General features: G+C 40.9%; 1 protein-coding gene across 9 annotated transcripts in view; it reads left to right on the top strand.

Annotated features, from left to right (window-relative positions):
• Positions 1 to 14,399, top strand: part of nrap (nebulin-related anchoring protein) — a 102,971-nt gene that overhangs the window by 55,121 nt on the left and 33,451 nt on the right. For all 9 annotated transcript variants that reach the window (XM_090212034.1, XM_021575462.3, XM_090212035.1 and 6 more), the window contains 6 exons: positions 1,095 to 1,193; positions 5,610 to 5,714; positions 5,912 to 6,019; positions 9,484 to 9,597; positions 9,997 to 10,194; positions 10,711 to 10,815. In XM_090212034.1, the coding sequence (XP_090068160.1) occupies positions 1,095 to 1,193; positions 5,610 to 5,714; positions 5,912 to 6,019; positions 9,484 to 9,597; positions 9,997 to 10,194; positions 10,711 to 10,815 (729 nt within the window). The remainder of the gene's footprint in view (positions 1 to 1,094; positions 1,194 to 5,609; positions 5,715 to 5,911; positions 6,020 to 9,483; positions 9,598 to 9,996; positions 10,195 to 10,710; positions 10,816 to 14,399) is intronic.

Raw genomic sequence — 14,399 nt, 5'->3', positions numbered from 1 at the left:
GGTAAGTACTGTTGACCTAATGTACTTTTTCGCCAACCAATGTAGGCCTACCTAGAGAAGCTAGCTAACATGATCCCCTTTTCAACATTGTTTTTAAGTGTGTTTAATTACGATTGCTGCTGACACATGATATAGGCTACATTGATTGATGAACCAGGTGAAATTGGCTAGCTAGCTAATAACAGATCATGCCAATATGGCTAGTAAAAAGCAAACTTTCAGGGGATAAACTAAATGACTATATCCAAATATTATTTGATTTCCTTGCCATCTATAGTGGTGAAAACAGTAGTCCAACTTGCCGACGTCAACCTCGTTCCAAAATACTAATCTCTGATGAAGCAAAGCTAAAGGATGTTGTTTGTTTAGTACATGCCAAATGGATAGGTACCTGGACGTATCTGAAATTACATTATCATTGATGTTTACTGATCATGAAAAGTGACTTACTGTATAACTCTCATGGAGCTAAGTGTGTAATTGTTTTATATTGAATAATAGGAAATGTGTAGTTCTGACTATGCTAAATAGGTGATTATACAGTATTAAAACCAAATAGTTAACATGTAACTATCCCTTAAAAACGGCACATAGTAGTTAATGGTTTTGGGGAGCTGGGGGTCTCCTTGCCCACCAGCAGCCAAATCAAGCGAATTGTTTAGTTTTATTGAAAAACAGCTACAGTATAGCTGTCTACGTACCATAACGTCTTTGTATTGCTCTGCACCTTTTCCAGCTTGACCTCAATCCAACCGTGACACGATATGTGAAAGCAATATGATTGACCCATCTCAATATTTTAGCTAGCAGTGAGCCTTAATCCTTCATTTCTGTGAATCTCTGCAGGGTTGATTTTAAATATGTAAAGTAATGACCTTTATTATAATTTCCTTAACAACTATTTCAGCTCCAGAACAGTCTAAAATAGATTGACATTAACTGGGGGTAGTTATTTTGGACCCAGCCTACCTCTTATTTGCTTTAACGTCTTATTTGTTTTACTGTAAAGTGTGTTTTACATTTTAAATGCATTTTTAATACAGTTAGATTTGACTTCATTTCACATACTGTGCTTTATCTGTGGTGTTTTCCAGAAAAAGTACCGTCAACATGTCAGCGATCTGAAGTTCACCAGCGTGGAGGACACTCCCGAGATGGTCCAGGCCAAACTCAGCAACAAACTGGCCCTAGACGTAAGCCCACCAGTCTATACATAGCGGCTAAAAAGGGACACTACTTAAACTCTGGGCGGTTGCTTTGGATCCGATAACATGTGCACTAACGCCGTCTAATAAGGTAAAACATATAAATAAATGACACACCATTCATAACCTACAGCGATTTCCTTTTTGGAATCGAACTCAAATCTTACTGCTGGCAATGCCATAAGCATGCATCCCCCTCTTCCCACAAGCTATTTATCATGCATTATGAATATAATCAACGAGGTCAAGCTCAGCAAAAAACAAAAGTGGTCATCTTACGGCAATGCATTTGTTTATCCATTGAAATGACATCACTTACATTGTACTCATTCTGCTTAGATGCGGTTGCTTAATTTAATTATTTTACAATGGGAAAAGTGAATGGGGAAAACGGTTAGAATATCTCGCCAGTCTGTTATTTATTTTTAAACAAACTCAATAACATCGTCGGTCGTCCTGGCAAAGACACGTCGTTAAAAGATTTGGTAACAACTGCTTGCAGTTCTGAGCCAAATGTGATACTAAGGAGATCCTGAGGGAAATCGACGAGTATCAACAGCTTTATGCAATGGAGGAACAACATACTCCTTTGTAGAAAGATCCGGCTACCTCACAAAATAACTCTAACCCTACAAAAATAGAAAGGCAGATTAATCTAAAGACACTGATGATTTACTTACCTTTTGAAGTAGAGGCGAGTGTTCTGGCTGGAATCCATGCAACAATGGAACAGTTGTGTGAGGAGGTAGCAGGGCTGAGGGGGAGTTCGGAGTTCAGCCAGAGTGAAATTCTCAAGCTCCAAAGAAAAAACAAGACACTCACAGCCAAGGTAAAAATACACGATTCCAACATGGATAGTCTACTCAGGGAAAACAGGGTGATGGAGGAGACGCTACTTGACATACAAACCCGTAGCATGCGTTAAAATCTAATATTTTGGGGGGATTCCTGAGGACGCATCAAATAGTCCAGAGGGGGCGATCAGATAGTTCGTGCAATCCACCTTGAAACTTACTATAGAGACTGTAAACAAGGTGGCTCAGTGCGACAAGACCAACGCAAAATTTGAACACGACCAACAAAAGGTGCTGATCTAAAGCAGGGGAAGCGAGCCTAAAGGGACCAAATCCATTACCAATTTCCCCGGGAGACAAATGAACGTCGCAAGACACAGAGGCAACAGAGGGAGAGAGGTAAGTGTGCCTTTCTCATTATGGACTGCTCTTCCGAGACTGCTCCATAACACCTGTACTAAATTCTACCGGGACGTCAGGTTACGGAAACAAATTGGAGCTGAACAAATATTTCAACACTATGAACTTTATCAGCACACACACTCAATTACATAGACGCTTATACATACGAACACTCGATCGAACACTCTTTATTGTGAAACTTCTCAAATGTAATGTTTTTGTTTGTCTATCCTTTGTATGTCTGTCTACATGTTGATATGTTTAACAAGCAATGGGAAGATATCAGAACAGGGACGTTATGGAATAATAACATATTGTACGGGATACATGTGTACTGTAGTGAAGCCATCTATAGTAAGGTCTCTTTCATAGTCACTTGAAACGTCAATTGCTATGGAAATGCTGGGATGTGTTTTTCTCTGAAAATGTTGTTAAATTTCAATATGATGCATCTATGATGATGATACGATATGGATTACAATTATCAACCGGAATATTAAGGCTATGCTCATTTCATGTTAAACACATACACTCAACAATGCAAATTGTCTGGGTTATTATTTATTTGGACATCACACGTTATTGCGCTACTCTTATTCAGACATACACACTTTCGCATCCAATATCATACACATAAACCTACTGTAATGAACACAAGGGAAGCCACAGAGCTGGTTTCAAGCGCAGCAGGTGTTTATTGTAAAGGTTTTAAAAAATAAAGGAGAGCTCGAGGAGCTCAGATGCAAAAAAAAATGTATATGTCCAACGTATCGACAGACAATCTGTCTTCATCAAGGTATAATGACAAACACTGCGGGGTGACTCGTTTATATAGTGTCAAAAGACACACAGGTGTCTGTAATCATGGCCAGGTGTGGCCTGATATCATTGGTTAATTATATTATATTGAAATAGCATACAAAAAACATAAATGGATAGCGTACGATCATAGATAAAATTTGGCTACATAAGCCTAGAAACATTTACAGTAGCAAAATCACAATAATGGCTAGAGATCAAAGTCTACGTTGAGACCGAAGGTAGCAAGGGTCTTTAAATTAAAGATCCAGGCAGCCTCTCGTTTTAACAATACATTTTCGAGGTCACCCCATCTCCTAGGGAGGGTGACATATTCGATGCCAAATAACGTAGAGACAAAATCGATGGGTTGCTTCCAAAAAGTGGGCCGCAACTGGGTAAGTCGAGTTTTTGCACCTAATGGTGCTACGATGCTCCGAGATAAACTTTTAATTCGCGCTTTTATTTAGGATTTTGAAATGGATAACACGATTGAAGAGAAACGCACAGCTCTGCAAGGAGCTGTTAATGATGGCCTATTCAATGAACTGATAAACTTCCCAAGCGCGGTCCAGGACAAGTTGTCTACAGAAATAACGGAACTTAAAATCAAGCAATTCAACCAAGGCCGAGGACAAAGTCTACTTCTGGAGAAACCCTGACAAAAGAGGTCCTGCTCCTCCTCTCCATGACAGACGCAGGAGGGATGCCGCTTACTTCGATCCACCCCGGTCTGATCAACGCTCTACAACCAGCTGCTTCCAGTGCCAGTTTTTCATCCAAAGAGAGACTGGGCCGAGGGAAGAGCGGAGGTGGTCGTGGGCACGCGCACCGCCGAGATGCCGCACCGGACGGGGTAAGAAGAAACGACTACCAGAGGCAGAAGGGACCGTTCATAAGTGTTTTTCATTTATCAAGCAAGATATTGAGCCCTGCCCACGTCTCCTTGCTAAATAAAGACACTGTTGTTCAGAGGAACTAGCCAACAACACAGCGGACACAAACTTCAAACGGAAGTTGGGAAGACTGCAAACTAGATACAATTAATTTCGTTTAATTTTTTTTTTAATTGACATTTCTTTGTATATATGCAAAAAAATGATACCAGCTGATTCCTGATTTCGACTGCCTTAAGAAACGTTGCCTGCGTCTCTCTCGTCCCGACCCCCTCCCTACACGTTCACTACTATGGGACAATTTGAGACTGAATATAGAAACAATGTTGCAAATGTCGGAGAGACCGACAGAAAGGGTTATACAAATCTCCGCTGTTGAAAACGTAATGTTTGTAAAAATAAAAAAATAAAGATATCTGCATGATTTTTATAGTGAAGGTCAAGTTTATAACTTCCCTGGCTGGGCCGATGACAGTGGATTGCGCAGTCAGATGAAACAGAGTAAATAGGCATTTTAACATCATACATTTAGCCGGTCAAAGCTTTAACCGGTGATAACGTGTGGAATAAACAATCAGCATTCAGGATTAGACCCATCGTTGTACAAATCAATATAAATACCGGCGCTCTGACATGTTCGACCCCTTGCGCCAGGTTCCGCAATTTACCTGTCTAAAATCAGCTCACTTGCACTGAGGGGGAGGGGTGGCAATATCTGAGCGGTCCTCAAAAATGTGCGCCAAAGTGCCAGTTTAAAGCAGCGCAAGTGGGGACATTTAACACTAACCAATAGCAGGTTTTAGCAGTAACACGGTTAGTAATGGCATTGGTTTTGAGAGCGGGACGCACAATGCTCTTATGCCCATGGAACAACAGATGGGCTGGTGAAACTTGTATCTATAATTAGAAACGTAAAAAACAAATGCTTTTTTTCACGATTTTAAAAAATTATTCTAAAGGATTTTGCTGCTTGTGAGACTGCCTTGAAATGAATCTTAAGCACAAAAGCTTTATTGAAAGACCACGTTTGGGAACAGCAAAACAGTACATTCCCTTTGTATTATTTTGGATTTTGTTGAAGTGATCTCGAACTATTTGGACTGCAAACTTATTTTTCAAAACAGGATGCATTCTACTGTTGCTATTATTAGTTACTGTATCCTATTAAAAACGGTATCAATCCACAATGGATTAGGACAATAATATTCCGTGCCCTCCAGCCGAATTGTAGTTGATGATAACTCAAAGATCTTCAATAGCATACAAAACTTGAGACCATCGAATTCAGAATTAAGCCATGAAAAACGTTGATTGGCCAGTGAATGGTCAAGCCCTCATCACACTTAACATAAATACATTGTATCAAACCCCAGCCGTTTTGCGCTACCCGCGGTGAAAATGGCAACAATAAAGAATTATAGCCCTGAACATGTCATTTCGCACAGACAAGAAAATGCTTCATTCGACTGTACAATAGTTTTGTGACCACAACAAGGTTGACCTGTGTTTTTCAGAGGCTGTACAGGGAAAAGGGGGAACATATGAAGCACAACTACACACTCTCCGGAGATCTGCCTGAACACGTGCAGGCCAAGCTCAATGCCATGAACATCAGTGAGGTCAGTACCCTAGACACACACACACTCCTGCAAAGATGAATAACGAATAGAGTGCTGCCTATTCATCCATCCATTGATCCATTAATTTACCCGTTCTCTCACTTGGTTTTGCAGATAAATTAAGCAAATGTGCAAATCCAGCAAATCCATTTGTGCCGGTAGTTTACGGACTCACGGATTTGTTTTTGTCTTGGCAGACCCGCTATAAGGAGTCGTGGACTAAAATCAGAGATGGTGGCTACAAGCTCCGTTTGGATGCCATTCCCTTCCAGTCAGCCAAAGCGTCTGGGAACATACTTAGTGATGTGAGTTTGATTTTACGTCGTATATATAATGTTACTATATTGCATATAAAGAAAGACCATGAAAACTGTCAACACTTTTTTTAATGAATTAATGCTGTATATATTTTAGAGTGCATTCGGAAAGTTAACTTTTTCCACATTTTGTTACTTTACAGACTTATTCTAAAATTGATGAAATACATGTTTTCTCTCATCAATCTACACACAATACCCCATATCGACAAAGTGAAAACAGGTTACTTATTTACATAAGTATTCAGACCTTTTGCTATGAGACTCAAAATGAAGCTTTTGCCATGAGACTTCAACTTGATTGGAGTCCACCTGAGGTAAATTAAATTGACTGGACATGATTTGGAAAGGCACACACACCTGTCTATAAAGTTCCAAAAGTTGATAGTGCATGTTAGAGAAAAAAACAAGATCGAATTGATCAAATTAATTATCTGTAGAGTTCCGAGACAGGATTGTGTCGAGGCACAGATTTGGGGAAGGGTACCAAAAAAACTCTGCAGCATTGAAGAACACAGTGGCCTCCATTGTTCTTAAATGGAAGAAGTTTGGAACCACCAAGACTCTTCCTAGAGCTGGCCACCCGGCAAAACTGAGCAATCAGGGGAGAAGGTCCTTGGTCAGGGAGGTGACCAAGAACCCGATGATCACTCTGACAGAGTTCCTCTGTGGAGATGGGAGAACCTTCCAGCAGGACAACCATCTCTGCAGCACTCCACCAAATCAGGCCTTTATGGTAGAGTGGTTAGGACCTCAGACTGGGGCGAAGGTTCACCTTCCAACAGGACAACGACCCTAAGCACACAGCCAAGACAACGCAGGAGTGGCTTCGGGACAAGTCTCTGAATTTTCCTTTAGTGGCCCAGCCAGAGCCCAAACTTAAATCCAATCGAGCGTCTCTGGAGAGACCTGAAAATAGCTGTGCAGCGACACTCCCCATCCAACCTGAACGAGCTTGAGAGGATCTGCAGAGAAGAATGGGGAAACTCCCCAAATACAGGTGTGCCAAGCTTGTAGCATCATACCCAAGAAGACTTGAGTCTGTAATCACTGCCAAAGATGCTTCAACAAAGTACTGAGTAAAGGGTCTTAATACTTATATAAATGTGATATTTCAGTTTTTTATTTTTAATACATTTGCAAAAAAATCCAAACCTGTTTTTGCTTTGTCATAATTGGGTATTGTATGTAGATTGATGAGTTAACAATGTAATCCATTTTAGAATAAGGCTGAAACTGTCAGGTATGAATGTAAGACCCAGATGCAGACTACTTCGAACAATAGTTTAATATTCCGACAGGGGCAATAGTAATAGACAGGTCAAGCAGGGTTCAGTTAACCAGAGGTGGGGCAGTGGTACCGGGTGGCAGGCAGGTTCAGGGTCAGGGGCAGGCAGAGTGGTCAGGCAGGTGGGCTCGGACAGGCAAGGGTCAAAACCAGGAGGGCGAGAAAAGAGAAACTGGAAAAGCAGGAGCTGAAACACAAAACACTGGTTGACTTGAACAGACAAGATGAACTGGCAACAGACAAACAGAACACAGGTCTAAATACACAGGGGATAATGGGGAAGATGGGCGACACCTGGAGGGGGTGGAGACAATCACGAAGACAGGTGAAACAGATCAGGGTGTGACAGAAACATAACAAAATGGGTCTGAATACTTTCTGAATGCGCTGTACATGTACAGTGCCTTGCGAAAGTATTCGGCCCCCTTGAACTTTGCGACCTTTTTCCACATTTCAGGCTTCAAACATAAAGATATAAAACTGTATTTTTTTGTGAAGAATCAACAACAAGTGGGACACAATCATGAAGTGGAACGACATTTATTGGATATTTCAAACTTTTTTAACAAATCAAAAACTGAAAAATTGGGCGTGCAAAATTATTCAGCCCCTTTACTTTCAGTGCAGCAAACTCTCTCCAGAAGTTCAGTGAGGATCTCTGAATGATCCAATGTTGACCTAAATGACTAATGATGATAAATACAATCCACCTGTGTGTAATCAAGTCTCCGTATAAATGCACCTGCACTGTGATAGTCTCAGAGGTCCGTTAAAAGCGCAGAGAGCATCATGAAGAACAAGGAACACACCAGGCAGGTCCGAGATACTGTTGTGAAGAAGTTTAAAGCCGGATTTGGATACAAAAAGATTTCCCAAGCTTTAAACATCCCAAGGAGCACTGTGCAAGCGATAATATTGAAATGGAAGGAGTATCAGACCACTGCAAATCTACCAAGACCTGGCCGTCCCTCTAAACTTTCAGCTCATACAAGGAGAAGACTGATCAGAGATGCAGCCAAGAGGCCCATGATCACTCTGGATGAACTGCAGAGATCTACAGCTGAGGTGGGAGACTCTGTCCATAGGACAACAATCAGTCGAATATTGCACAAATCTGGCCTTTATGGAAGAGTGGCAAGAAGAAAGCCATTTCTTAAAGATATCCATAAAAAGTGTCGTTTAAAGTTTGCCACAAGCCACCTGGGAGACACACCAAACATGTGGAAGAAGGTGCTCAGGTCAGATGAAACCAAAATGGAACTTTTTGGCAACAATGCAAAACGTTATGTTTGGAGTAAAAGCATCACCCTGAACACACCATCCCCACTGTCAAACATGGTGGTGGCAGCATCATGGTTTGGGCCTGCTTTTCTTCAGCAGGGACAGGGAAGATGGTTAAAATTGATGGGAAGATGGATGGAGCCAAATACAGGACCATTCTGGAAGAAAACCTGATGGAGTCTGCAAAAGACCTGAGACTGGGACGGAGATTTGTCTTCCAACAAGACAATGATCCAAAACATAAAGCAAAATCTACAATGGAATGGTTCAAAAATAAACATATCCAGGTGTTAGAATGGCCAAGTCAAAGTCCAGACCTGAATCCAATCGAGAATCTGTGGAAAGAACTGAAAACTGCTGTTCACAAATGCTCTCCATCCAACCTCACTGAGCTCGAGCTGTTTTGCAAGGAGCAATGGGAAAAAATGTCAGTCTCTCGATGTGCAAAACTGATAGAGACATACCCCAAGCGACTTACAGCTGTAATCGCAGCAAAAGGTGGCGCTACAAAGTATTAACTTAAGGGGGCTGAATAATTTTGCACGCCCAATTTTTCAGATTTTGATTTGTTAAAAAAGTTTGAAATATCCAATAAATGTCATTCCACTTCATGATTGTGTCCCACTTGTTGTTGATTCTTCACAAAAAAATACAGTTTTATGTCTTTGTTTGAAGCCTGAAATGTGGCAAAAGGTCGCAAAGTTCAAGGGGGCCGAATACTTTCGCAAGGCACTGTATATTCTATTTTGGGTGAAATTTGATTCCAGACTATATAATTTAAAAGCATTATTTAAACGTGTATTTCCAAAGTGATCCTCTCTGTGAAACATCTGAACATACAGTACATAAAACATATTGTACGTAAATAAAACATTTGTTATAGCACAAGTACAAGGAGCAGTTTGAAAAGACCAAGGGGCATATGATTGGACTGAAGGGACTGGAGAACGACATGAACATGTCTCACTCTGTGAATGCCAGTAAACTGCAGAGTGACGTGAGTACCAGCTCAACATGAGCAATGGGTTTGTATCAGAGTAATATGGGTGTATAGGGTGTAGTATGAAAGGGAGTGATTGGAGTGTAGATTAATACACTTCATACAGTAAGGCAGTGTTTCTCAACCAATTCCTGGTAGAAACCCCCAGGGGTGTGTTCTAGTCCACCAACAATCCATCTGATTAAACTATTTCCGAGCATTTGATTAATTTAATCAGGTGTGTTCCTGTTAGAGAAAAAATGTGCACACCCTGATGCTCAAACACCAATGGATTGAAAAAGACTGCAGAGCGTTAAATGTTGAGTGTATTGAAGTGGTGTAGTGTAAGTGATACATGCGACATGCAATGTTAGAGGACACGGTGTAATTGTATTCTTTGTCGCTCTCTATTTGCAGATCAAGTATAAGCAGGACTCTGTGAATAAGCGCTCTCAGTACCACCTTTCTATGGACATGTTGGAGATGGCCCATGCTAAAAAGGCCCAGACCCTGGCCAGTGAGCAGGACTACCGGCTTACACTCCACCAGTACACTACTCAACCCGATGACATGAAGGTGCAGGCCGCTAAGAGAGCCTACCAACTACAGAGCGAGGTAACAACCCCTCACCAGGGGTCTATTCACTAGGAACCAAATGGTTGAAACTGGGAGGGACCTACATTTGTCCAATAAGAAACTCTTGTTTTCATTGAAAAACGTTATGCTATGGTTTTCTACAGTGTGCACCAATGAATACACCCCAGCTAACCAGTAACTTTTTCCTGCTGTAGCTGCCATTTGCTCAGTTATTCATATATTGATATAGAATTAAAATGTAAAAGACGTTGCTGTTGTCAGAACGTTTCTAGAACAATAAGACAGTCAAATAAAATACCAATCTTTGTTCAGGGAACCTTCTCTCGTAGTGTTTAGACGTTATAAGAGGGGTTCTGTTTCTAGACTGGTGATTGAACGTCTCTGGATAGAGGAGCGTTATTCCCTACACTTTCAAAGAACATTTAAAGCACATTGAAAACTATTTTGTGTATTGTGTTCGATAGTTTGTTAGATAGCAGTGTGCTACTTTGCATATTGAACCAATCATTTTGTGTGTGTGCATGTGGCCCTCAGAAAGTGTACCGCTCTGACCTGAACTACCTGCGTGGTGTAGCCTGGATCAGCACCGGGGCCCTCCAGATGGAGGGCTTCAAAAGGGCCACAGACCTTATTAGTGAGGTGAGTCAAACTCCACTCTTCTATAACTCTGTCCTTAGCTGCCACCCAGGGGAGACTTGGGCCAGAATTAAATCAAAGCAGAGTAATCGACAAGCGCATTGTACTTGACTCCGCAGCGCTTACCATGAGTGCGATCTTGCCTTTAAAAGGTGCATTGTCAGTACCATCACTTTCGCTGAGGGAGAGGGGTAGCAATATTTGAGGTGTGTCCTTAAAAACAAGTGACAGTTTCATACAGAGCAAATGGGGAGAATTAAGACCCACAAAAAGCACGTCCTAGAGGTAACACAGTTGGTAATGGCATGGATTTTTAGAGTGGAATCGCAGCCTATCCAGCCATGATGAACAGTGCCTATATGCTCATGGAACAAGATATGTTATTTTTGTGCTGGTGAACCTTGTATTTAGAAACTTTTTTTCATATTTCGTTACATTTGATTAATAACCAAGCATAGCCTCCCCTCTCCTCAATGAAGGCTGTTTATGTTATCTTTCCCAATGCATTCGCCAAGTAGCCAAGTTCATGATGCTGTTGACCTTAACAAGGGCCCCAGGACCATTGGAAGCTAAATAGCCCCATAACATCAAAGATCCACCACCATATTTTACAGGAGGTGTGGGGTTATTTTCTGCTTATGCATTCTCATTTCAATGCCAAATCCACCACTAGTGTGTGTAGCCAAAGAGCTCTATTTTCATGTCATCTGACCAAGGCATCGGTTCCAATCTGCCGTGTAGCAAACTCCAGGTGTTCACATTTGTTGGATGACATGAAAATAGAGCTCTTTGGCCATGCACACCAGTGGTGGTTTTGGTGTTGAAATGAAAAATGCATGAGCAGAAAAGAACCCCATCCCTACTGTGGATGCTTGATGTTATGGGGTTATTATCGACTGGTCCTGGGGCTTTAAGGTCAACGGCATCATGGACTTTACCCGGTACCAGGACATTTTAGCCATAAACCTGGTGGCTTCTGCGGCAGGCTGGAACTTGGCCGCAAATGGATCTTCCAGCAAGACAATAACCCCAAGCACACATCAAAATCCACAAAGAAATGCTTAATTGACCACGAAAACATTTTGCGGTGGCCATCTCTGTTTCCGGATTGAACCCCATTAAACACCTGTGGTTTGCACTGAAGAGGGCAGTCCATAAACTCAGATGAAGGATATCAATGATCTGGAAAGATTCTGTGGAAACATTTGAGAAAAAGGCTCAGTGCCGTTATCCTCGTAAGGTATTCAAAACATGGGTGTCAGTAATTTTGAGCCCTACCTTTTTGAAAAAATATAGAATTACTTGATAAACAAAATCTCTTTCTCTGAGCAATTGTATTAGTATAAAATAATATACGTAATTTCCCTATTTTTTTTTGCATACATTATCTAGCTCAGTATTTTAAATATTTATTTTTGGTAATCTTTATCAAGGGTGTCAATAATTTTGGACCCCACTGTATATATATTTTAACCTTTCTTTTTTACATAGTTATGCTGAGACCAAGGTCTCTTTTTTACAGATGCACCCTGTAATTACAAAAATATACACATCAAATGAAATGTAAAACAGAAAAACAAAACATGATCATAGAAAACAAACACAAGGTCCTCAATCTGCAGTCTGAATTGCCTTAGACCTAGAGGCACCAAAACAGAGAAGTTTGAAGATTATTCCGTAAGTATGGTGCAAAAAAAACTACTAAAAGCTGATTTACCTACATCTATAGAGACTACTGTTGCACGCTGTACTGAAACTTTGGTACTTTTTCTGAACTATAACATGAAAAACACATCGGTATTAGAATTTGTGTTACTTACAGTACTTATGTCAAATGTCTCCTGTAATTTTTCATGAACTTTTTATTTAATCAGGGGAGCTCAATTGAGACGAGGGGCTCATTTTCAATGGCGCCCTGAGACCATATATAACAAAATAACAAGTACACTATCTTCCCTGTCCCTGGCTTTGTAAACAAAGGGCGTAATTAATTAATATTTGTGAATTTAATGAGGACCAGCCAACCTTTTGATACAGGATGCAACGGTGAGTATTAAAACTGCATCCAAAGGTTTAAGAGTAGTGGCTGCTGCAATCTGGGTAATGGTATCACCATAATCAAGAACTGGCAGGAAAGTTGACTGTACAATCTGCTTCCTGCTATTTAGGGTGAGGCAAGATCTATTTCTAAAAAAGAAGCCCACTTTAAATTATAGCTTTTTAACTAGCTCATCCCCATCTTTTGTAAACATGAACTCTTTGTCAATCCAGATGCCCAGAAATGTATAGGTGGGAACCCGATCAATGGGAGAACCACCCAATGTATAAATACTGACAATATTTTTTGATATACATAGTAAAGAGAGCAGATCCCAATACCAACCCCTGCAGTACAGGAAACTAGACACCATCAGAAATCACCCATTGTGTCCTATCTAACATATAATTCTCAAACGAGTTGCAAGAAGCCTGATCCAGGCCAGTCAGGGTGTGATTTGGGTGGGCGTTCTGTTTTTTATGTTTTTGTATTTCTATGTTTTGGCAGGGTATGGCTCTCAATCAGGGACAGCTGTCTATCGTTGTCTCCGATTGGGAATCAGATTAGGCAGCCTTTTCCCATTTTGTCATTGTGGGAAGTTGTCTTTGTTAGGGGCACTATAGCCTTTGTAAGCTTCACGGTCATTTTTGTTATTTCTTGTTTTGTTGGTGACATTTTTACAAATAAGAGAAAATGTATGCTCACCACGCTGCACCTTGGTCTCATTCCGATGACGCATCATTCTCGACAACGTTATTTTATTCTGTTCTGTCATTTAATATTGTTTTATTTTAAAAATAAATTTGATATAGAATATAACATATTTTATTTGTTATTTTAGTTCTACCAGTTATCAACATATTGTTTTAAAAAAGCCCAGTGGTTATTTTGTGACTTTAGCTAATACGCTTTCTTTTTTTGCTGTAATATTGTTTCGGCATCGAGTTTTGGTATCGAGTATCGTTTCGGTATCGAGTATCGTGATACTAAACCTGGTATCGGTATTTAAGTCAAAATGATGGTATCGTGACAACACTAGTAGAGACCGAAGGAATTTCCAGAGTTAGCCATGCATGAGCCTGTGTGTGGTAACTTGTTCGTCTAAAGGTAATTAATGATGTTAGGTAAAATGGGAGTTTTTGTAAGAGGGCTTTATAGATGAAAAGAGAACAGTGACTAAGGCTAATGGTGACTGTTTAACAGTCTGACAGCCGGGAGATAGAAACTGTTTCTCAGTCTGTCGGTCCCAGCTATGATGTACCTGTACTCTCCGCCTTCTAGATGGTAGCAGGTGAACAGGCCACGGCTCAGGTGACTGAGATCCTTGATGATCTTCTTTTGCTTTCCTGTGACATCGGGTGCTGTAGATGTCTTGGAGGGCATGCAGTGTGCCCCCAGTGATGCGTTGGGTTGACCCTCTGGAGAGCCCTGCGGTTGCGGACCGTTCAATTGCCGTACCAGGTGCATCTGTGGAAGTTTGGGAGGGTCTTAGGGACCAAGCCAAATTTCTTCAGTCTTCTGAGGTTGAAGAGGTGCTGTCGCGCCGCCT

Source organism: Oncorhynchus mykiss, chromosome 20, assembly GCF_057628025.1.
Source record: "Oncorhynchus mykiss isolate SJ-2025 chromosome 20, ASM5762802v1, whole genome shotgun sequence".
NCBI lineage: Eukaryota > Metazoa > Chordata > Actinopteri > Salmoniformes > Salmonidae > Oncorhynchus > Oncorhynchus mykiss.
Note: the sequence above shows the minus strand (reverse complement) of the source record. Positions and strands in the feature narration are given on the sequence as shown.